This window comes from Cupressus sempervirens, chromosome 8 (assembly GCF_028749045.1).
Source record: "Cupressus sempervirens isolate cs-2001-9-10 chromosome 8, ASM2874904v1, whole genome shotgun sequence".
NCBI classification, from domain to species: Eukaryota; Viridiplantae; Streptophyta; class Pinopsida; order Cupressales; family Cupressaceae; genus Cupressus; species Cupressus sempervirens.
In genome coordinates this window covers 791793087-791819015 of record NC_143125.1, presented here as the reverse complement: position 1 = coordinate 791819015, position 25929 = coordinate 791793087, and the positions used below count along the sequence as shown (strand labels likewise).

General features: G+C 35.5%; 1 protein-coding gene across 1 annotated transcript in view; it reads right to left on the bottom strand.

Moving 5' to 3' along the window:
- LOC149544779 (short-chain dehydrogenase TIC 32, chloroplastic-like) overlaps positions 1–25929 on the bottom strand; it is a 142591-nt gene that overhangs the window by 21009 nt on the left and 95653 nt on the right. The window contains exon 6 of the mRNA XM_089795354.1: positions 3052–3133. Within this exon, the coding sequence (XP_089651480.1) occupies positions 3052–3133 (82 nt within the window). The remainder of the gene's footprint in view (positions 1–3051; positions 3134–25929) is intronic.

Here is a 25929-nt window from a genome sequence, read left to right as displayed (position 1 = left end):
GAAATCCTGGTAAAAACATAGATAGAAAGAAGGACAAAATCAGAAAAACGTTTCCTCCAAGACAAGGGCATACATCTAAATGCCAACATGACTGAACTATGTATATTGTCACTCATGCAATTATTTTGGTCATAGAGCGAGAGAATGCAGAACACAAAATGAAAGCTTTCATGGATGGAGCAAAAGAAATCATGATGGGCACTTAGTGCAGCACACGACAGATATGGAGTCATGAAAACATATTAAAGCATATAAGAGAAATCATACAAACACCAGACAAAAAGAAGCAATCCTTGTGTGGAGAAAGAAACTCGAAAAAAACAAAGAAAATAATATAATCTCCAAGAATTCAAGGCAGAATGATCGAAAGGGGAGAACTACAAAAGTTTGGAAGAAGAAGAAATTGGTGCAAGTGCAACTTGCACTTCATACACCTAGTTATAAGGAGGAGCATAAACTCAGCGAAAGAAACTTATGAGATTATCCATTAGTCCCTTGGAGTAAGATGGTCAATATAGTTGATATCTTAAAGATTAGAAGATTGAAAGCCGATTGCATTGATGTCAAAGTGTTGAGAAAGATCTTCGAAGGAGCAGATGCGGGAGTAAAACAAAACATTCCTCACAGGGGGAGTGCTACAGTGCTTTCATGTGGGAAGTAATTGATGACCGGTTTGTAGATGGAAGATTGATAATCATCTCTTTGCCATTGGAGATATGGAAAGGAGGAGAGCCAGAAGAGATGAGAAAGTGGTGCCATCAATGACAAAGGGGGAGATTGGTGGACATATTGTTATTGATGTCAAAGGAATTCACCAAATAAGGACAAGTTGTTAGCATAATCTTCATCAATGTCAAAGGTATGAATATGAGGAAGATTAATATCAGAGACAAAATATACATTTCTTGGCAATTGAGCTTTGCAAATAAGTATGAATGCAATGAAAGAATTAGAGCTATGAAGCTCCTCACACTGATAAAAAAGAAACATCATCAGCAGATTGATATATATATATATATATAATACATTGTGACGTAACTATTGATAATTACGGTAAAGCATTATATGTTGGGTGATGTATTGGGGATAAGTATGCACTTCAGCAATTCATCATTTGTGCCCATCGATTATGAACTTCACCCTGCAACATGATTAATGACTGTCATTATCATTACTTACAGAATGGTAATAGTCAAAATGGTTTGAAGGACAGCGAAGTATATCTGGAACATATTCGTAATACACAGCAGATAAAGTTGAAAAGTATCAGGAGCATGAGAACATGTTTAAACAATTGATCTGTATCCTTCAATTCAAATTTAATTAGTTATAAGATCTGACAGCATAACAAATGCCAAGAGAGTATGAAGATGTAATTACAACATGGATGTAATCAGCGACAATTAACCATGAACAATGGATCGGTACAATATTTAAAAATAAGAAACTATGGTGTATCGAATTAACCATGAACATAATACATTCCCAAATGCTTGTCATAAGAACAGTTGGGTATCCTAGAAGACACATACTACGTATATCTTCATCCGTAGTATTAATAGTTTTGAAAATTGATGAGAATGGCGACGTCAACAAGTAAAGGTCAACAAAAGTGCTGCCATGAGGGAGTTATCTAGAAGCCAGTATTATGTTGTCGTTTTTGAAATACTTGCAAAGGCGATCTGTATTGTGTTCCCCCATTCATCATAAGTCAGCGTATAAACAAATTTAAGGAACCAGATCGATTAAAAAGGAAGCCTTCACGGCGATTATCAAAGACAATTACACTCAGTGTGTGATGCCCTTTAGTAAAGTGTGAATGGGTTTTCAAAATATCACGTGGAATGGTAACATTAAAAAATACAAATAAAGGTTAACAAATATGATCTAAGAAGATGCAGTGATTAGAATCAATTAATATTTGATTGAATGTTTAAATAATTAATGGTAATATTTGGAAGAGGTGCGATTTAGTTTTGAAGAGAAGCATCTTTCCACATTGAAAAGTCACATTTCCCTACTACTAACTTAAATAAGAAAAGATATTATTTGAAGAATATAGCAGATCGAGTAATAAGAAGAATATGTGAGTCGGTAAATAAAAAAATAAGAAGGGAAGAAGTGTGATTAAAGGAATATATAATCAGACTTTAATCTGATATATATATTTATGATTGAGAGAGAAGGTGAAAATGGAAGAGTAAGAGTATATGAAGAAAAGAGAAGCATAGGAAGAGATTAGAAGAGCAGCAAAGAAGTGTGGCAATAAATGAGAAGTTAGAATTAAGAAGAGTAAAAAGAAAACATATGTAATCAGATTGAAAATTTGATATATATATATATATTGAGTATGTGTGTTGGAAGTAGAGAATCTATTGAAACAGAGTTATAAAGTGAAAGGTTGAGGGAATGATTTCATTGTCTATTATCGGTTGAGTAAGTAATAGTATCAGGTGGAAAAGAAGTTTGTGTGTAGTGGATTGGTGCTCACAAAGACAGGAGTGGGGGTTGGTATTTCCACTATGTCAATGTCTGTGAAGTGTGGGAGTTGGAGCTTCCAGCGAGTCGGTGCTCATAAACATAGGGGTTGGAGCCTGTAGTAGGTTGGAGCCTACAAATCTTTGTAAAAGAACAATTTTATATTAAGCATTCATTTGCTATGTTTTTCTCCCACATTGGGTTTCCACGTAAATCATTGTATCATTGTGTAGATGTGCTTAATGGTTTATTTCAAGATTTGAAGTTATTGTGGCGATAAAGTTTTAAATTGACAAAATTGTTATTACACTAATTCACCCCCCACCCCCTCTCAGTATAATCATGTGCTCTTCAAAAGGCTCAGTCAAAGGCAACAAACTACTAAGTTTTGTCTACATTTAAAGTATTTTTAATAAGGATAGTCCAAAATAGACTTTTATTTGCAAGGTATATTGCCTAACATCTTAGTGCCCAACTAAGATTTGATTAATGTGCACATCAATATATTTATTTATCCATAAGTTTTGAATAACGCATAAGACAACCTAACATTAAAAGAGGGAAGCGATTTACCAATAAGTTTTGAATAACGCATAAGATTTGTAGGTATGGGTCCTGGATGAACAGAATTAGCAGTCACATTAACACCACCTTCCTGAAAAGAACAGCAAAGATGTGCCCATAATGTAAAAGACAAATTAACATGATCACACAAATCTAAATAAATTATATGGACAAAACAAAATGTATTCCCAATAATCCAATTTATTTTCACAACTCAAACCTTATAATAATATTATCTAGCTTTCCAGTGTTTTACAATTATGACGATGTTAAATCCCTTATACAATGTTTAGAACTTATATCACTTCAATCTCTGTTTAAACAAAAATGTTTTCTCTTCACAAAATCAAAAACTCTGTATAGCCTTTAAGTGGTTTAAAGCTTTTATAAAGATCTGATCTCTAATATTCCTGCCAACATCAATTTGTACCAATGGACCCTTTGGCACCGTAGATTGAAAATTATATTGATCAATACAGATATTGACCCACTATAAGAATGAAACTGGGTGTTAGGCGTGGAGTTCTTAAATTTCAAATTTCACATACTCAACTCTATGAAGTATCATAATTAGAATTATAAGGGCAGTTCAGATAATGAAAGTTTACAATTAATTACACTAGAACGACTAGGCAGCTCTACAATTACATTCAAACACAATTAATCTTGTTGCACGACACGTCTTCAATAGTTTGGTGTTTGTATCTGAGGCAAAAACATAAGCATATAATCATTTTTATTTGTGAAAAACCCCTCAGTGAAATCTTGTATAGTGTGCATATTTGTATATCTTGTCTATAATAATTAGCCTATGGTTAGTTTAGTTTGCTTTCAGGTTTAGCTGGATGTCAGGAAGTCTTCCCTCCTCATTTGAAGATAGGTCTTGGTTATACCTCACACACTGTTCCAAATCGTGTCTTGCAAAAGATAATTAAAACAGTGGCATAATGCATGTATGCATTTATGTCATCTAAGTATCTCTTTCACCAGCCTAGATTTACCAGGTATGTTTTCCTAACTTTCTTCTATAAACATTGCATGAGTAGGGTTAACTAGAATTACTGACATAGGTCAAGTTCATTGTTATGCCCTTCCATAACACTTCACCTTTAAGATTTTGAAATTGCATGAAGACTGCTAAAATGATGCCCACTTCAAAGTTACTGAAAGTTGTTCATATGCAAAACTGATGCCTCTCCTAATTTTGCAATCCCCTTGTCCATGATATGACTAATGATTTGAATTGCTTCATCAATTATGGGATGGCTAAGCAAAGATTCTTGAGTCTTAGGGAATCCAATCTGTGAATCAAATGACTATGGTTCAGCAAACATGTCACCTGATGAATTACATACACCTAGATCTGCATCAGAATTTTTTATAAGGCACTACCACACGAAGGTAGATGTTAGACAACTCTTGACATGGGAACTCATCATGTATATTGTGTAAACCACGTCCAAATATACCCTACCAATGTACGCGAATGCTGGTTCTTTTAAATTGGGGTTCCAGACTGAGAAGCCCAGCCCCATAGCAACCTTCTAAAAATCATTCCCATATGAACGATGATTTTGAAATTCTTCCTTCATGTAAAGTAAATTTCAAGAAAATGTGACAAACTACCCATTAAAGATTTGCAATCCAGTTTCTAAGAAAGCTCTAAGTAAACAGTCTTCAAGCAAGTCATGGGCTTGCCAAATTAAAAAAATCGACGGAGTTCAAAAATCGGAAGACATGCTTATTATAGTCCTTTAAAAGCAACAGTCCCGTCAATGGTTGCTTTGTCCACAGATTACAAATAAGACACAGCAGCCAGATTAGGCAAAAATACAGGAAGACTGCCACATTTCTCAACATGATCATTTTCAGATATTGAGACACAAACCTTTTTCAAAACTTGACGTGGGATATAATCTCCAACATACTGATCTTCCTACTGACTTATCAAGAATAAAAATTCCTATGGTCCCTCATGCATACTGAAATATAAAGTATCTACATTTGTAATATTTATCAAAGATTTACTGAGTACTAGCAGTCAACAGATTTATCAGAGGAATAATATTTAAATCCTCTCCAAAAGACAAGAAAAAAAATTTGCCATCCGACCGGTTAGAGGGATGATTCAAGAGGGAAATGACTAAAGATGTATCATCCTGGGCTGTACGTTTGAATTGACTTCAACAGCTGGTGGCTATGAGGAGGAACTTGGCAGGTAGAACCCCTTGCATCTGTTGACCTCTTGGCATGCACTGCCTGTTGTTTGGGCTTTGGCATATCTGTTACATCCCAAAATTTGATCTTTTAAATAATCTTATAGCCGTTGTAATGGTCAGTTAAAACTCTCCGATGTCATGATCTTGTGAAATGGAAGTTATGGTTAACTGTTTTGATTCATGTGAAAATCACTTGTTAGTTGCTAATTCTTAAACTTATTTCAACTGAAAATGAATGCTTATATTTTATGATAAATGTTAGTGGTGGTTAGCTGTCATGACACTTATTGTTGGTTTTTTGATATTTTGATTTAAAATGGAGAAACATGTCCTTATTGTGGAAATATGCATTTTGCTTGCAGGAGCAGGCGAAGGGGGGGAAGCATTGCTAAACAGGATTCAAGGAATGGGGCACCAAAACAAAAAGGTCCATCAACAGATTATCAGCTATGAGCTCTAACCACCTTGATGAAGGATTTAATGACTAGACAACACAGAATGTAGCTTGGACAATCATGAGCTACCCAGTCAGTTCTTAAAACAAGTAAACGTTTAAATAACTATTGGGAAGAGAGGTGTTACCTTCTTTTGATTTTTTTGTCACTTTAAGTTGTCTTCAGTATGTGAATCTATATATTGACACCATGGTATTTTAACACCTACAATTGCACCTAATGTATGGCCATATATACATACGTGTGTGTATAAATAATGTATAGTGAACCACATGATATTAATTACACACACATATGTATATATACATAGGCATAGGTGTATGTACAATCAAAGGTCACATCAAATAACATGATGCCAATATATAATTATATTTTGTATATGCATCAACCTTGAGTAATTATAGTTATTTGTCTCTCATCAATTCCATAATGTTGAGATATTGCCACCATCATATCAGTCAATCTTCTTTTAAAATTTATTTTAAAGATTCATGAGGAGTTGCTTTTTCTTGATGAAGATAATGTCAGACGACTCCCCTTTTCTTGTAACAGAGCGAGTGTGCAGTATTATATGGGAGCATTCTGCAACCAAAGGGTGCTTCCTCGTTTTTGCAGCTGTCTTTTTTTCATAATCATAAGAACTCTGAATTCGAGCAAAGATACAAATGCAACATTGATATACCATTCTTCTTGTTGCATATGCAGCATTATTAAGCCTTCATTCTTGTTGCACTTGCAGCAGCATCAAACTGCAAGCAATCAGCATTTGCTCAAAGTCCAGTAAGCAAGCTTAAGACTGAGCTCTTGGTGACGTGCTGCGATCACCACGTGAAAATCAATATCCAGAGCATGCTACCATCTGCCATTGTTCCGCTTTTATATGCATCCTGTTTTCTTTCAGACTTATCGATGTTAATGAATGTCCATACTGACATCCTGAATTCATGATCCATGAATTCAAAAACACTAGTATTATTCAAAGGCATGATAAATGAATTAGAGTGAGCTATGCTAAATCTTTCAATGCTCTATTTTTGTATACCGGATGATGGATGTCATACAGACCCGATCAACTATCTTTTTTCTCACCTATATTATTTTTCTTTAGCAATCACAGCCGAGTGTGTATGGTGTACAACAAATATATATAACTTGTTCTGATACTACTCAGAAGGTTTGACTTATACTGTGGTATAGTCTATATACCATGGAGATAAGAATCAGACTTGAGAAAGGAATTCTGGTTACTATAACAGAGATGCATTGGTATATGCTGAAACCTCCCAAGATACACCCTAGACCAGGAAGGTCAAGTATGAATGGGTGAGGGGGAGAAGTACCCCTGCAAAAAATAACTTAAATGTTAGAACAAGAACAATTAAACAAATCAAAACTGTACAAGTTGGGTCAGCTCATGATTGTCAAATGTATGTATGCTCCAATTGTCAAGTCGAGTGGTGTGTGATCAAGCTTACACATTGCCCATCTAAATCCTTGGCCAAGGTGGGTTAGAGGCATCCTTGCCATATTTGATCACTAGAAGTCTGGGTACTAGCTAATAGAGGGGAGGTTGATGGAGGATATCCACTGCCTTGTCTACTGCTTAGCTAACACTCTAACACCGGGATGCTCAGATGGCAGGACCATGGTGTCCCAAGCCTAACCCTGGGGTAGGGAGGGTCTTTCTCGTTAGAGATTGTGTGGCGATAAGTTAAGGTCTGTGGTTGGGAGGTTAAGCCTATGCCAATGCTTCTCCTCTTCACCAGATGCTAAGGCTTACACAACACATTATCAGATATTGATACTTATATGATTCTTGAACTTGAGTATATTCCCTTATCTTATTTTCATGTTATCGCTTGAAGTGTATATTTATTTAGTTATGTTCAAAGTAGTATCAAATGATTATGGTAGTAGCTATGGAAGTTATATTAGTTTCTTTCATGTAACTAGGAAAATGATTGTTTCTTAACTGTTGTTTACATTCTTGTTCTTTTAACTCAATTGTTAGTTTTTCTTTCTAAATGAAGAAACGAATATAACTACTTTATGTCATTCTATTATGAAGGATAGATTTATCTCTAGAAATAATCTTTTTTTTTTCTAGCATATGAGAAATGGTATGTTACATATGGTATTAGAGCACTGGGTTCAACTCTGAACCTTGGGCTCATCACTTAACCAAACTAGGAAAACTGAAAATACAAATTTAAATGTAGTAGGATGTATATCCAAAAGACTCCTCGCAAGAAAATCCGGCATCCTATATTCTTTTATCTGATAAAGAACATGCCGAAGCATGATTATTCCTATTGCTCCATACTCAGGATGATGAAATCCTAGCACATGCCATGCAATGAATGAATAAGGAAAGGGTTAGATGGGCTCTTGCTAGGAAGACACTACTAAGGAACAAACTTATCAAGGCATGGAATGCTTGGCAAACTAATCCCCTCGTGATCTTTAGTAAAACATGGATAGTGTAAGATAAGCACAAGATTGAAACTGAACAAAATGTCTGGGAATAGGGAATCTAAAAGATTCAATTAATATTCCCTACTGTACTATCCTCAGAAGAGGAGATTTTGGTAGATAAAATTTGTTACAAATGTAACTAGCAATTGGGACGAATCTAATAAAATAAACAATTAGTAAATATCATTATTGTCCTTGTACTTTTCTTTGAACAATCAAATATATGTTTAACTACAAACATGATGTTGATTTAAGAAACTTACTTACATTACAAGGACTTTTTTCAAAATAGGAAACATGAGCAGCAACAGGAACACATTAGATAATGAAGCAACCAATGAGGTCAACTCACAGATACCCTCGAATCTGTTGCTTTAGGGTTTGCAAGACACGCAAACAAAGCTGGAAAACATGGAAAAGAAAATGACTAATGTGGCAGCCCAAATCAGGCGAGGTCAAGAGGAGATACAATCCTCGCTCCCACCTAGAATTGAACCTAAAAATTCTAGCCATAGCGAAAAGAGTGCTCAAGCCTCACCCACTCAAATTGAGAAATAGAAGAAACTAGAAATAGTTAGCGACTTGTCCTCAGATATAAAAAAGATCAAACCACCTAGGTTATCGAGCTCTGAATCTGGGGAGGATGCAAAGGCCTGGCTAATTGAAATAGAACAATAATTTGAAATCAAGAATTTTTTCAAAACTTCCAAGGCAGTGTGGGGAATATACCACCTTTCAAGTGAAGTAACTACTTGGTGGGGAAACACTAAGATAGGACTCAACATTAAAACAACTGAAGTTACATGGGACCATGTCGTCTCCATCTTTAAGAGCTGATGGTTGACCCAAACTTTTTATGACCAAAAATTGCTAGACTTTTAGAACCTTAAACAAGGGGATATGTCTGTACACAAATAATGGGAGAAGTTCACTTGGTTGTTGAAGTATGTACCCCCATACCAACAAGACAAGAACCTAAAAGTTAGGAAGTTCATTATGGAGCAGAACAATAGGATTGAGGAAGCAATGGATGTCCTCGCTCCATGAACTATGGAGGAAGCTCTCAAGAGAGTTGTTCATCAAGAGCACAAAATGAAAAAGGGATGACTCTCTGGGATAACAAGAGAAAAAATGGCTGGAACACAGAAGGATCCGATTTAGGATCACACAAGAAGCATTTTGAGAACTTCAAGCCCAATAAACCTGAAACCCAAAGGAAATAGTGGTAAAGAATTCAAGGGTAACTCCAATGGGGGCAATAAAGGAAATGAAAAGAAAGTACCACTGTCAGGATGCTTTACCTATGGTGGGGACCATTACGCCAACGAGTGCCCTAACAAGCCAAATACCAACCAAGCACCTCGACCATCATTACCGCCACAGCACATCGTCTACCAGCAAAGGATTCATGTAGCATTGGATAATTGACAAGCAAAAAAACAACTCGGTTCAATAGATACTTCAGATAAGATCTACAAAAACCATATTTCTATATTAATTGATATAGGGGCAACAGAATTTTTTATATCCCCAAAGCTATTGAGTAGATTTCATAAAAGAATTAGTTTTATGGAAAACCCATGGACCATTGAGTATGTGAACCAGTCAAGGGCTAAGATAGAGCAATGCTTGTTTGAGGCCCGGGCTGTTTGAGGCCCGGATTGACTTTCCAAACTTCTCTACAGATGTGAATCTATATGTAGCACCTCTTGGGTCCTACAACATCATTATGGGTATAAATTGGCTTAGGGTCCATTTGGCTGCGGGCATGGGAATGGAGAATAGGCATGTAATATTGGGAATAGGAATGGCTATTCCAATAACGGCTTTTTTTTGGAATGGGTATAAGCTCATTTTAGAAATGGGAATACGTATTCCTATTCCCTATTCTAGGTGACGAACCAAACATAAAATAGAAAACGTATTCCAACTTTTCTATTCCTATTCTAGTAACCAAAGAGGCCCTTGGTGAACATAAGGTTAAGGTGGATTGTCTTGCCAAGACAGCATAATGCCTAGATAATTGGGGAAACTCCGTAAATATTAAAGTAATTTTGCATAAGATCAAACCTCGCCAAATCTTGGCTATGCAACTTAAGAATGTAGTAGGAAAGGGTGTGAAATCTTCACAATCAAGATAGAAAATTTAAAAGAATTAGAGAAGCATACCTACCTAAATGATCACACTCTAGAAGATGGAGAAATCGAAGGAAATTCTAAGGAATCCTTCGAAAACAAGTACCCATACCTTAGGATATTTTAGGATGTGTTTCCAAAAGAACTCCCTGGACTACCACCATCTAGGGTGTTCGATTTCACTATAGATTTGGTACCCGGGGTAGAGCCTATATCAACAGCACCCTACTGAATGACCAATACCAAACTAATGGAACTTCAAATACAACTTGAGGAATTGTTAGATAAGAAACTTATTCGACCTCGTGTATCACCTTGGAGAGCCCCAATATTGTTCATCCAAAAGGACGGGACCATGAGGTTGTGCATAGACTATAGAATGCTCAACAAGGTGACTATCAAGAATAGGTATCCACTTCCCAAAATTGATGATTTATTTGATCAGATGAGAGGTGCAACTATACTTTCTAAGATCGACATAAGATCTGGTTATCATTAGCTTTGCATTAGAGACAAAAACATTCACAAGACTACTTTCAAAACTCGATATGGCCATTATGAATTTATTGTACTACAATTCGGATTAACCAATACTCCTACAGCTTTCATGATTCTTATGAATATCATTTTCCAAGATTGGATAAATTTGTGTTGGTTTTTATTGATGACATTCTCATATACTCTCAAAATGAGGAGGAACATCAAAGGCACTTAGAGAGTTTTACAGAGATTATGGGAACATAAACTGTATGGAAAATTATTGAAATGTTCATTCTACCAAAAGGAGATCCAATACTTGGGGCACATTAAATCAGCTCAAGGGATAGTAGTAGACCCCACTAAGATCAAGGCAATTAGAGATTGGTCTATACCTAGGAACGTGACAGTGGTCAAGAGTTTCAGGGACTAGCAAGATTTTATAGAAAATTTGTCAAATATTTCTCCAAGATAGCTTACCTCATCACCTCACTTCAAAGAAAAGGGAAGAAGTTCATTTGGACCAAAAAATATCAAGCAACTTTTGAATATTTGAAGAAGTTAACTACTACCCCGATACTTAGAGTACTAATCCCGAGGCTAATTTGTGCTTATAACAGATGCATTTGGGGAAGGGTTAGGATGTGTATTGATGCAGGAAGATCAAGTTATTACCTATGAATCCAGGAAGTTGGAAAATTATGAATAGATTTACACTCCACATGATCAAGAATTAGTAACTATTATTCATGCCCTCCAAATGTGGAGGCACTATTTGATAGGAAAACCCTTTGAACTCTAGTCAGATCATCACGGCCTAAAATATATATTTACTCAGCCTAACCTTAACGCTCGACGAAGAAGATGGCTAGAATTTCTAGTAGATTGTGACTTTGAGATCAGCTACATTAAGGGCAAGGAAAACAATGTAGCGAATGCTTTAAGCCAGCGAAGACATATATCAACTATGGTAGCCATAAATATCAGGCTTAGGGAGTAAGTATTGCAACACCTAACAAGAGACGATTTCTTTAGTGAAGTCAACCAAGCACTTCACAGAGACCCTCAAGACCCCTGGTATGGAGATTATCAATTAGAAGAGGATGGATTGTTGAGATACAAAGATAAGATGTCTATACCCAAGGTTCTGGAAGTCCGAAGGATGATTTTAGAAGAGTTCCATGCAGCCCCATATTCTGGACATCCTGGGGTGACCAAGATGTTGGCAGATAAAAAAACCCTTGTACTTTTGGAGGGGAGTGAAAAGAGAAATGACAGACTATGTGGCAGGATGCCTAAATGTCAAAGAGTCGAGGCAAAGCACCACTACCCAGCTGGCCTACTGCACCCAAATGAGGTTCCTGAATGGAAGTGGCAGATAATTACCATGGATTTTATTCAAGGGCTACCCATGACCTGGAATAGACACAACACCATCTTAGTAGTTGTGGATAGACTAACCAAAGTGGCCCACTTCATACCAAGTAACTTAACAAATGGAGAACTAGAGATTGCTCACAAGTTTGTTCGAGAAATTTTCAGACTTCATGGGGTTCTAGAAAAGATTATATCCGATAGAGATGTTAGGATAACATCCAGATTTTGGCAAACTTTATTTTCAGCTTTGGGAACCAAGCTAAACATCAGTTCCACTTATCAACCAATGGTTAGATGTAATGAACCCTATTTTGGGTTATTCATTTTTTGTCGTTTTTTCTTCATCCTGATGGATCTCACTATTATTTCCATTGTAGAAGGTATTTTAAATATCATAATTGTTATGTCTGTTCCCGTGCGAAGTGTTTCTAATATCTCTTTTTAACTGATTGGCTGCTGTATAATTTTATTGCAGTCATTGATGATATTGTTATTTGATTCAAATTCAACTGTTACTCATCACTGATGTGTTTGATCTCTAGATAGATGGCTGTGTATTACGTTAATATGTTCTTCCTTGACATATTAGTTTCTATCATTCATTTGTTTCACCCTTTGCATGGTTGAATTGATCAAGATAGGTGGCTAACGGATCTCATATCAATTCTTATGATTCTGTATGCATTGACCATGAGTATCATGTATAATATCTCCACACATGATACAAGAATTGTGGAGACTGGTTGCATCTCTATAAAAGAACACATTCAGTGTATACCTTTAACCCTCCTTGTTGGTGCATTGGGTCATTCTTCGCCAAATAACCTCATTTGCTACATCGACTCGAAAGATTTTCCTTCTTGTCCATCTTGACCACAGTTCATACTCCATTACTAGCACTATTTTCATTGTTTGGGGACCCTTAATTTCATTAAGTTCTATGGCAATCATTGGATGGCATATGTACTGACTGACCTCATTTTTCACACTTCCTTTCATTAAGTTCTGCGGCAATCATTTGATTACATTTGTTTGTTTTTCCCCATTCCATCAATGTGCAATCATTAATATTAAATTCTCTTCAATATTTCGTTCTGGACGTGAATGTTTCTCCTCTTTTATTACATTCCCCCATTAAATATGGCCAGTGGTATCTTCTAGGTTGTGAACTTGGTCAATTACCAACATTGCAATATAGGGTCACAACCTTTGCCATAACTGATCACTATTAGTTATAATTTCTATATATGTTTTTTATTGTTTTTCTAAGTGATGAATTAAGTAACTTTATTTGGAGTATAAATTTATTTTGTGTATACGTATATGTCTTATATGATTTCATATAATGGAAGTCTCATATTTTATTTGATATAATATAAGTGAGAATAGCTCACATCATATAGCATATATTACCAACTTCCTATTACATATAATAATAATAAATTATATAATTATTTATTATTATTCATTTTATCATTAATTAATTAATTATTAAATCTTATAAATATGGAGACATGGCAGCATGTGTCAAATCCACTTTATTTGCTTAACTAATTTTGATTGCATTTCATATTTATAATTCATGTTATTTCTAGGTTCTCCAATTCCTACTAAATTATTCCATATTTAGTTTTCAAAATTTCCTCGCTCCATTCATAATATAACCCAATATATTTAATAATAGTGTACATAATTTATTAATAGCATTATTGTTATTATATGTGCATGTGTGTACAACTGATATTCACAAATTTTGATTACTTTATTAATATTATTAATCTTTAATTTATTATATTCTAATACTATTATCACATTGTAATTATAATGTAATATTGTATTGTAAGTTAATAAAATAATTATTTTATTTATCAATAATGATTTGATCTTCTATATTACCTTATTACCTTAGCAACATATTATTATATCAATAATATATTATTATTTATTCTTTTTATTATTAGTTATTTATTAATTAAATTATATACTAGTATGGGGACATCACATTAGACAGAAAGGGTAAACCATGTATTAAAGGATTTGTATGGACCGACAAAACCAATAGGAAGCATACCTTCTGTTAGTAGAATTTTCTTATAACAATTCTTATCAATCTACTATCAAGATGGCACCATTTGAGGCTCTATATGGCCATAAATGCAGAACTCCCATAAGTTGGAACCGAATTGAATACAAAATCATTATTGGGCCAAAAATGTTAGTGGAAAAGGAAGAAAATTAGTTCAGATCTGACAGAGACATAACCCAGTGCAAGGTCCAGTGCGACCGGTACACCGAAGAAAATGCTACCTCAGAAGATCATGATGAGATTTTCTAGAAATTTCCCACCTCTTCACTAGATTTTGAATCATAAAATTTTGTTAACTACTATTTCAAAAACAACTATGCATTGTTTGTTTAGGTAGGATATTGATCCTTTTATCAAATAAAGTTCATCAAGGATGATAAACCACAAGGGGGAGGGTACATTACATCTCAAATTTTGATCATTTAAAATAATCTTATAATCGTTGTAATGGTAATTAAATCTCTCGGATGTGATGATCTTGTGAAATGTAAGTTATGGTTAGCCGTTTTGATTCATGTGAAAATGACTTGTTAGTTGTTCATTGCTATTTCAACTCAAAATGAATGCTTATATTTTAAGATAAATGTTAGTGATGGTTAGCAGTTGTGACACTTATCAATTATTGTTGTTGTTGTTTTTTTTTTTTTTTTTAAATGGAGGAACATGTTATTATTGTGGAAATGTGCATTTTGGTTGTAGGAGGAGATGAAGGGGGGAAGCATTGCTAAATGGAATTCAAGGAATGGGGCACCAAAACAAAAAGGTCCATCAACAGATTATCAGCTATGAGCTCTAACCACCTTGATGAAGGATTTAATGACTAGACAACACAAAATGTAACTTGGACAATCATGAGCTACCCAGTCAGTTCTTAAAACAAGTAAACATTTAAATAACTATTGGGAAGAGAGGTGTTACCTTCTTTTGATTTTGTTGTCACTTTAAGTTGTCTTCAGTACGTGAATCTATATATTGGCACCATGGTATTTTAACACCTACAATTGCACCTAATGCATGGCCATATATACATGTGTGTGTATAAATAATATATAGTGAACCACATGATATTAATTACACATGCATATGTATATATACATAGGTATAGGTGTACGTACAATCATAGGTGACATCAAATAACATGACGCCAATATATAATTATATTTTGTATATACATCAACCTTGAGTAATTATAGTTATTTGTCTCATATCGATTCCATAATGTTGAGGTATTGACACCACCATATTGGTCATAATCTTCTTTTAAAATTTATTTTAAAGATTCATAGTTACTTTTGCTCGATGAAAGATCATGTCATACGACTCCCCTTTTCTTGTAATGGAGGGAGCGTGCAGTATTATATGGAAGCTTTCCGCAACCAAAGGGTGCTTCCTCATTTTCGCACCTGTCTTTTATTCATAATCATAAGAGCTTTGAATTCGAGGAGAGGTACATACACGACATTGATATACCATTCTTCTTGTTGCATATGCAGCATTGATAAGCCTTCATTCTTATTGCACTTGTGGCACCATCAAACTGCAAGTAATCAACATTTTCTCAAAGTCCAGTAAGCAAGCTTGAGACTAAGCTCTTCCTGACATGCTGCGATCACCATGTGAGAATTACTATCCAGGTCATGCTACCATCTGCCATTGTTCTGTTTTTATATGCATCTTGTCTTCTTTCAGACTTGTCGATGTTAAAAATGTCCATACTGACACCCTAAATTCACGATCCATAAATTTAAAAACACAAGTATTATTCGAAGGCGTGATTAGTGAATTAGAGTGAGCTACGCTATTTCTTTTCATGTTCTATTTTTGTATATCAAGTGATGCATGTCATACAAACCCGATCAAGTGTCTTTTTTTTCACCTATATTACTTTTGTTTAGCAATCACAACCAAGTGTGTATGGTGTACAAAAAATATATAGAGAGAGCTTGTCCTGATATTACTCAGGAGATCTGACTTATATAGTAGTATAGTCTATATACCATGGAGATAAGAATTAGACTCGAGAAAGAAATTCTGGTTACTATAACAAAGAAGCATTAGCATATGCTGAAACCTCCCAGGATACACCCTAGACCAGGAAGGTCAAGTACCAATGGGCAAGGAGGAGAAGTACCCCAACAAAAAATAACTTAAATGTCAGAACAAGATCAATTAAACAAATCAAAATTGTACAAGTTAGGTCAGCTCATGATTGTCCAAATGTACGTATGTTCTGGTTGTCAAGTTGAGCGGTGAGGGATCGGACTTATACACTGCCCATCTAAATCCTTGGCCAAGGTAGGTTAGAGGCATGGTTGTCATATTTGATAACCAGAGGTTTGGGTGCTAGCTAACACAAGGGAGGCTGATGGAGGATATCCACTACCCTGTCTGCTACTTAGTCGACACTCTAACACCGCGATGCTCAAATGGCAAGGCCATGGTGCCCCAAGCCTAACCCTGGGGTAGGGAGGGCCTTTCTTGTTAGAAATCATGTGGGGATAAGTTAAGGTCCTTATTTGGGAGGTTAAGCCTATGCCAATGCTTCTCTTCACGAGATGTCAAGGCTTGTACAACACATTATCAGATACTGATACTTGTATGGTTCTTGAACTTGAGTATGTTCCCTCATCTTATTTTCATGTTATCCCTTGAAGCGTATATTTATTTAGTTACGCTCATCATAGTATCAAATGCTTATAGTAAAAGCAGTTATGGAAATTATATTATTTTCTTTCATGTAACTCGAAAAAGAACTGCTTCTTAACTGTTGTTTACATTCTTCTACATTGAACTTAGTTGTTAGTTTTTCTTTCTAAATGAAGTAACAAATATAACTGCTTTATGTCATTTTGTTATGAAGGGTAGATTTATCTCTAGAAATAATCTTTATTTTTCTAGCATATGAGAAATGGTATTTACAGTATCAATTGTCCTCGGCTTGGTCATGTTGCATCTTATTCATTCTACTTTTGGCCATGGCATGCTCCTGAACCATATCTACAATTCTTCTCATGGCATTTTCAGAAAGAAAAGAAAACTGGAAAGCCCCAAGCCTTCGTTGATTCTGCAAAATAATGATATCAATATATTTAATGCACTTTCCTATAGCTTCAAACCTATTTTGTTATTTTGTACAAAGTGAAAGAAGCCCAACAAATCCCCTTTCCTAGATAGGGTTACTGTACCCTTTTTTCCTCCATAGTTTTATTTATATTATAAAAGGTAGCAGTCACGTCAACTATGGCAGAAAGAAAAGTGGGATTAGATTTGTGAATTTATGCATGTTTATCAAGGTTTGGTTAATTCATTGATTATCCCAATGATACAATTTTATGTTGCTAGGAAAAGCGTCTTCAATCCCTAGGAACTCACTCAAGAAACCTCGCCAGAGACATGTCTAGTCACAAGAGACTTTCACCCATAGTTTCTCTAAGCCTCTCACTCCCACACAAATAAAACAAAAAAGCCTAAAACTAAAAGTTAAATGCGTTGGGAAGATGGAAAATGAACATGACACAGAAGGGAAAATAGAAGCCAACACAGGTGAGGAACCAATGCAAGCCGACAAGGCCACAAGTATTTGTCATTTGACTATTTGCAGTTTGATGCAAAGCTCAAACAATATTCATGCTTTCCATATTCTTATAGCTTTTTTTTATTCCTTAGTGAAGACTCGCAAAATACACTAATGTGGGTGAATTCTACTAGATCCTTGGGAGTCAAGATTTTGGTTGTGATGATACATTTTCTTACTTCATTCATGTGAGTGTGTCTATATTCATATTCTCATGTGTGTATCTATATAAATATATGTGTGTATATGTCTATAGGGGGAGGTATAATATGTACCTTAGTTACCGAATTCATCATATACAGGTCGGATCTGGATTCAGATGCGATTGGGATCCGGATCTAGGCTTGGATCCGGGTAGGATCCTTGATTCTTCCTGTGGATCCATTAGGGTTCACAGGCCGTAGGCAAAATCAAGGATGAGGATCCTGCCCAGATCCTCATGGATCCAAGCCATAGCCTAAGGATCCAGCGCGGATTTGTGGCACTGCAAGACATAAAAACAAAAACTGGTGGGCCCAAGAGTGCATTTTTTAATTTTTTTTTTGCTTCAAACCCGAAAAACGACCCTTTTATTCATGATGCAAGTTCATTTGCTCTCTATTTTCTCATTTTGCTCTTTTTCAATTATCTATATATTTCTCTTATTTTTAAGTATATATATACACGAATCCTCCATGAATAATAATTATGAAAAAAAATCCCGAATCCACAGATCCGATTCACATGCCTGAACCTGATTCATTTCACAAATCGGCAACTAAGATATATACATATTATATATGTATGTATTATTACGAAGTAATTGGAAAATATTTGCTTGTTATTAACAGTGATCAAGAGATCAATTGATACAAGAGGCTAATCGATGTTTCCTTAAGAAACAATAGTAAAGAATAGAAACATTCTATTCTAGAAACAAAAAACTAAATATTAGAAACATTCTAATATTTACAGAAGATTACAATAGATAACCATTAAATACTAAACAGAGATAATAGAAACTGCCTATTATCATAATACCCTCACTTAATGGTTAATCTATCCAGAGCACGAAGTTGTCAAAAAGCGTAGAAGGCAGATTCTGTCTGCTCAAGATGCTCCGCACTATTCGCTGTGGGCTGCAAACCAAATTGCTTAGGTAGGGCAACTAAGAACTTCTGACATTCAACCTTCATGTGCCCAAACTTGTGGCATTAGCTGCATTGAATTTTTTTCTTAATGGAGCCTTTTGAATCTGGAGCAGAGGATGCCTACTGAGATAGCCTAAGAAGACTACTGAAACTGCCATTTATCCTTCTGAAAGGATTTGGCAACAAAAGCTTTCTCTGTGGAGCTGGAGCTGGAGCTGGAGCTGCAGCCAAACTGTTGTTTCCACCAATCTTGCTAAAGCAAAAGTGTGCAGAGATCAATGAACTTCAGATGAACACCAGAAGACGTGATGTTGAGAATCTCAATAAAATGCTCATAGGACTTTGGTAAACTCCGAAGAGCGATAACTACAATGCCCTCTTCGGTAATAACTACAATGTCCTCTTCCTCCATCTTGCGATCGATGGTAAGCAATTGATCACGGATTTTTTGAATCCTATTCAAGTGAGCCCAGAGCGAGGTTCGCTCATCCATGATAATAGAGAACAAAGTGTTCTTCAAGAAGAAAGTTCTGCTTTGGTCAGAAGTCTCATGAAGACCTTTGAGATGTGCCCATATCTCAGCAGTTGTCTTGTCGGATGGAATCTAAGAGAGCTGATCATCAGCTACGAATAATTTGAGAAGCATCACTACCTCTTGATTATTCAAATCCCATGTATCCTGATCAATACTAGGGGCAGTCAAACGTTGTGTGACATCCAAAACAATTTGATCAGTATTCCGATATTCAAAAATTGCTATGATCCACTGCTTCCAAGTGTCGTAATTCCGATCATTGAATTTTGAATTGCTGAGCAAAACATTGGTCAATGATGCCATAACACGTTTTTCAATGAAAAAGCATGGAAATTTGTGAAGGCACATTCTTCGAGGCAAAAAAATGGAAGACCCAAAAAATTTGAAGGATGACTCAAAAGAGAGCTTGAAAAACCAAGAAATAATATGTTGTCGATTTCTAGATCAGCTAGCTCAAAAATGGAGGCACAAAAATTGAAGCACCCAGAAAAAATAGACAACCCAGTTGAGATCTCAAAGAACCCACCAAGAATCTGTAAAAAAATTGATCTAGTAAAAAAAATTAGGGTTTTGAGCAAAAACAGCCCTCTTGCAAAAAAATCAAAAAAATTGGCAGAAATGTGCAGAAAAAATAGACAGATCTGGACAGAAATGGGTTGCAAAACCAAACCAAAAGTTGGCAGATTTAGAACTCACAAAATGGAAACCCTAGTCAGATTATAGAGAGAGTTGGAAGCAAATATGCACGTAAATAATTTCAAAAATAAAAGGCAGATAATTTCAACCACAAAATTACAATTATTTTTGAAAAAAATTAGAGTATTGGCTCTGATACCATATTACAAAGTAATTGAAAAATATTTGCTTGTTATTAACAGTGATCAAGAGATCAATTTATACAAGAGACTGAACGATGTTTCTTTAAGAAACAATGATAGAGAATAGAAACATTCTATTCTAGCTAAGACAAAACTAACAGTTATCTACAGCTAATTAAAGAATAGAAACATTCCATTCTAGAAACAAAAAAGTTAAAAACTAAATATTAGAAACATTCTAATTTTTATAGAAGATTACAATAGATAACCATTAGATACTAAACATAGATAATAGAAGCTATCTATTATCATAATATGTATTATATGTGTGTGGAATGTATGTATGTATATGTATGTACGATCACGCATAATAGAAAATGGATTTGTAATGTTGAAAGGTTCAACTCGTTGGTTTGGGCACTTGCCTTCAATTTGCGTATACATTTTGTTAAATTCAATTGATCCCTATGAAATTTCCTTTGCATTTGATGGACAGTCCGCCCACCAAGGATGGGAACTTAGGAGAATATAAGGCTATTTCGAGATGGGTGGGGTTTTATGTTACTTATTCTCTTATTCTAGCATACTAGCTTACTCTAACAGGGACTTGTTATGGCAAACGTATTAGTTTTCGACATGGATGGGGTTTTATATTGCTTATTCTCTTATTCTAGCGTACTTGCTTACTCTAGCAGGGACTTGCTCTAGCAGATGTATTAGTTAAGACTGAACGAATGGTAACAAGGAAAAGTTTCCCTGGCCAGAAAGGGAGAGCAGCTGGATAGATAGATAAGTTTACGACTATGAAAGTTTTCACCATAGCCTAGAGAAATCAGAATGGACATGCCAATCTATATTCCTCCCACCTTGCTCTAAATACACTTCTCTGTCCCACCAATCCGCAAACTCATTCTCCGTTGATTGGCCCTGTAGACCTGCTACCAAGGGATTGAATGCCACTGCCCACTTGGTCTGAACTTGCAGGAACAACAAACATGCTCTCACCCTACTATTCTAAAGTGGGTAGGGGCCCACCCAACAACAACTGAAAAGTTGTGACTCTTGCAAAGGGCAGAAATATACAAGGGTCGTAACTCTTCAAAAAGCTGGTAATTATTAAGGGTTCTGACTCATTCAAAGAGTAACGATTATGAAAGGTTATGACTCTTCCAAAGGGCAATAATGGTGGAAGGTTGTGAACATTGCAAAGGGAAGCCGTGATGAAGAGGTAACCCCCATCATTGAAGATATAAAAGGGGGATCAACTCATTTCAAAGGTAAAAGGAATATCATTAGCAGAAATATAAGCAGATCTAAAAGATGATAGCAGACCTATACAATGAATAAAAGAAGAAATAACAGAGATAAACCAAAATCGGAAATAGCGATCAAGGCAAAAAGAAGAGATCATTATAATCTAAGAGAAAGTGATCTCCATTAATATGGCATAAATCAGAACGATTTTATGGCAAACACCAGAGGTTGAAATTCATGTGAGAACAACAATTATACCTGGTAAAGGCGGCACTCAGTTGATGCCATCTGATCCTCAAAGGTTGTGATTAAGTTATTTATTAAGAGATACCATTTATCACTAGTCCCCATTCATCAAAAAGACATGACTCTTCTGCCACAAAGGAAGGTTATAAGTATAAAAGATTAAGCATTCAAAGGTATCAACAGCAGAAGGAATCATATCCACAACAGAAGCAATCATATCTATAGCAGGGTGATCTGTTCATAATCTCTTAAGTTGTATGTAGCAGTTATGCTTATGTACTTATCTCAATTATATAGATTATATGCAGTTAACGAATACTTGAAATTAAATGATATTTTTGAAAGAGGGTTGACCTGATGGAGAATGGTGCAAAGCCCTAACAAGGTATTGTTGATGTGATTTTCGTTCCACTACAACATGAAGAATCTAATACTCAATGCTTCAAGGTGAAACACTAAATATCCAACTCTCTCTTGAATGAGGTCATTTCTCATGCTAAGATCACAAAGATCATGAAATGACTTCAAGGTTCCTTCGACTTGTGGATACTTGCTCAGTGAGATGATGTCATATGCTGGTAAACACTTGGGACTTTCATTGTTTCTCAAGATTTGGCAATTCACTTTTTAAGATATGGTTCAACAATGTGCAATGAAAATATTGTTTTTGGTTTTCAATTCTTGACTTGAATTAACTCCTATTTCCACTCCTAGGTTTGAATGCAAGGACTTGTGAATGACTTGAACTCTACTAGATGTAGCTTAATCAGCGACTCAACTCACCTAGAGCAAGCTTCTAAGGTGTACATGGAGATTTTCAAATCAATATTTTCTCCTTAATCCACCAAGTTGATGCAAACTAAAGATTCAATACTGATTGAAGTTAACTATTATCGTTCATTGGCTAACCACACAAGGCACACTTACAATCAGCAAGAGGCTAGTGCCCCAGATTTGTTTGATTCATACAAGTAAACATCCACAACTACTTTTATTCAAGTAAACTACTTAAAGTGAATCCTACTCTATGAGATCTCAACAAGTTAAAATGAAACTTTGAAATGAGAACTATTCTAAATAAGGATGAAGGTAACACAATTTTTATCACAACTATCACCATGCAAAACACAACAATGATGAGTAGAGAAAATTTGGCATTATTCTTGCAACAATTCTCTAACATAAATCTTACAAATGAGACGAGAAGTCCATATATGGGCAATACAAGTACAATGAACTGCCAAGATTAAATCAGAATCAATGGTCTAGATTGAATCCTACAAACCCTAATTAGGGTTGCTACCCCTATCAACTGATGATATTCAAGTATCCCACAATATACTAATAGCAATATTCCATGAAAGTAGTAACCAATCAAAAGGTTTCACAAATGTGAACCAATCAAAATTGGACACGTAGGCAAATAACCAATAAGATAATAGCTTCCCTCATGGGCTTACATCAAATTATTATCCAAGATAATATTTTCTTTATCTCCATCCCTCCTTGCTAATTCGATGAACATGGACACCATGTTGTTGACTTCATTAAATGGAAGTGTGGGTGTGTATCAAATCTTCTTTTCCTGTTGAATCCATTTCAGTTCTAGCTGCCATAGTCATTTTCTCCCACTCAGCTGCATTGTCTCCTACAGAAGTCATGAGAAGTCTAAGAGATGAGAGGCTTTCAAAGATTTCACCCCTGTTGATACCATTTTCTTCACCATTGAAAGATCTCAATCTTTCACTCAGGATTTCCAATTTCATGTTTTCTTCACCTAGCTCTTCAAAATAGAAGGCAATTGCAGATGCACTCAAAGTGTTTGTAAGTATGTTATGAACAAAAACACCAAGATGGGCAATATTATTCTTTATCTTTTCCAAAACTTCTAGCCTATGGGCTAGAGAAAGGTATCATGCCTCTATGATGCCCCTTTCTCCTACCTTAATCACCATGCCCTTCATCAATAATTGCTCAGGAGTACTCACCATAGCCCAAAGCTGGGGTACAAGTTTTCTCTTGACAAGCAAAAACTCATTCCAGAGATTAAAGAAAGTACAAAATCTAGCCATGAGTACCATAAGTGCTCAAAATTGCTCTATAAATCCTGAGGAATGCTAATCATCCTTTTACAACTCTACCTACCAAGATCAAGTCTCCTAAAGTGTGATCCTTACACTCTTTATAATGTCAATATCTCCTCTCTAAAGGACAAGTGGTGGTGTAATGGAGAAATCTACCTGTCGAATTGTCCTATAGGCATTTCTGCAAAATGCTATCAACCTCTGACATTCTTGTTTGTAATTATTATTTTCTGCAACTTCATTTTCTACCCTTCTCTTAATGGCTTCAAGACCCTCTTTAGCCTCATCATGTTCTATTTCTTTCGTAGCAATCCGCAAATCATGCTCCAATATCTCAAAATACTAGATTTGCATATCATTCTTTGCTTTGTTCACACTAAGGATAGCGATATGGACTTTGCAAGTCCTAGAGTCATCTCTAATCATCTTCAGCTGATTTTCCTCCTCTTCTAGCTGAATAAAATCTTCAATGTTATCAATCACTCTTGCCTAAACAACGTTTTTCTCACTATAATGTCCCCAATTTAGTAGGTTCCAATGCTTGGTGATATCAATTCATCGTTGCAATCCTCATGAGATGACACTATGTTCTGAGGGTCTGAGTGGAGAGACTTGCTATTTATAGTAAGTCTGGTATAATTACTATTTTTACCACTGTAGTTGAGGCACCTGGTGAATTGGCTTCTTCGGTGATTAACAGGATTGATTAATGAGTTTCTTATTGCAAGTTATTAATTATACCTAGCTTAATTATAATTCTATTATTTCATGATTCTAATTTGATGGTGTCAAGTTGAAGCCTCTTTAATGAAAAGTGTAATCAGAAAGCTAATGAGTGTTTGCTGTATGGGAGAAGATACAATTCATTTTTTATTATAAAAAGGCTTCTCTCATAGAAATTGATCCATCTCTTGTTATTTGCATTTTATGAGTTTGGAGAAACTTGAAGGCTTTGAGCATTTAGAATTTGGAGAAGCCTATTTCCTCCATTAAATTGCACTTTGAACTGGTAAGAGATCCAGTGAATTGTGTTCGGGATCTGAATTATCTTTGCAATTGAATTGATACTGTTCTATATCAATTTGATTCATCATCTGGTCTGAAATTGGCATTGAAGAGAAGGGGTTTATATGAGAAATTCACTGCTAAAGAAAAAGATTGTTTGAAGGTATATATATACTGTTCAGCACTTCTATATTACTGATTTATAGCCATTATTATTGCAGTTGGAGGGCAGATTTGTGCTCTGCGATCTACCTGGCTGAGGCAGCATTTGGGACACATAAAACAATGTGGGTTTGCTGGCACCTACGTGTGACATTTCGGGAGGCCTTTTTGCTGCAGAAAAGCCAATCCTTATTTAGCACTATCTCTCTAGCAGCATTTGAAATTCTGGTCTGGAATCCTTCTATCACTGCTGCAAACTTTCCCTATGCCAAGTACATACCAGGTTCCTTAGTTAATTTGCTTTATTTATATGCACATGTTTGTAATAATTGCAAGGCTTTATAATTGCAATTGAAATTCAAATACTAGCAAGCTTAATTGTTTCTCAACAATTATACTTGTTATTTCACATTTTCTTATATACATATTCTGAAAATTTAAAAAAATGTATACAAATTCAAAAAAGAAAAAATTAAAATCTCACAAAAAAATCATTTCTCCAGCATAACTACAGAGTGAGCCAACAGGGCTCTTATAGTGGTATTAGAGCGGTTTCCTGCCAGTCTGCAACGAATCTACGATCAATATGGCATAGAGATTTATATGTGGTATGCATTACACCCGCAGAGGTAGGATTTCAGCACCAAGTGATGGAGAACCTGACATACAGTTTGGCAGCATAGATGACAAGGGTGCTGGTTGTTCTAGAAGTTTTGGTAGTACACGTTACAGGGATGATGGTATAGGTTCTGAGATTGACAGGGAGGATAGGGAGACACTGAGAGATCCTATACATGGTCAGCACCATGTTGCAGATGCTCTGCAGCAGCTATCTGAGACCCTGCAACTTATTT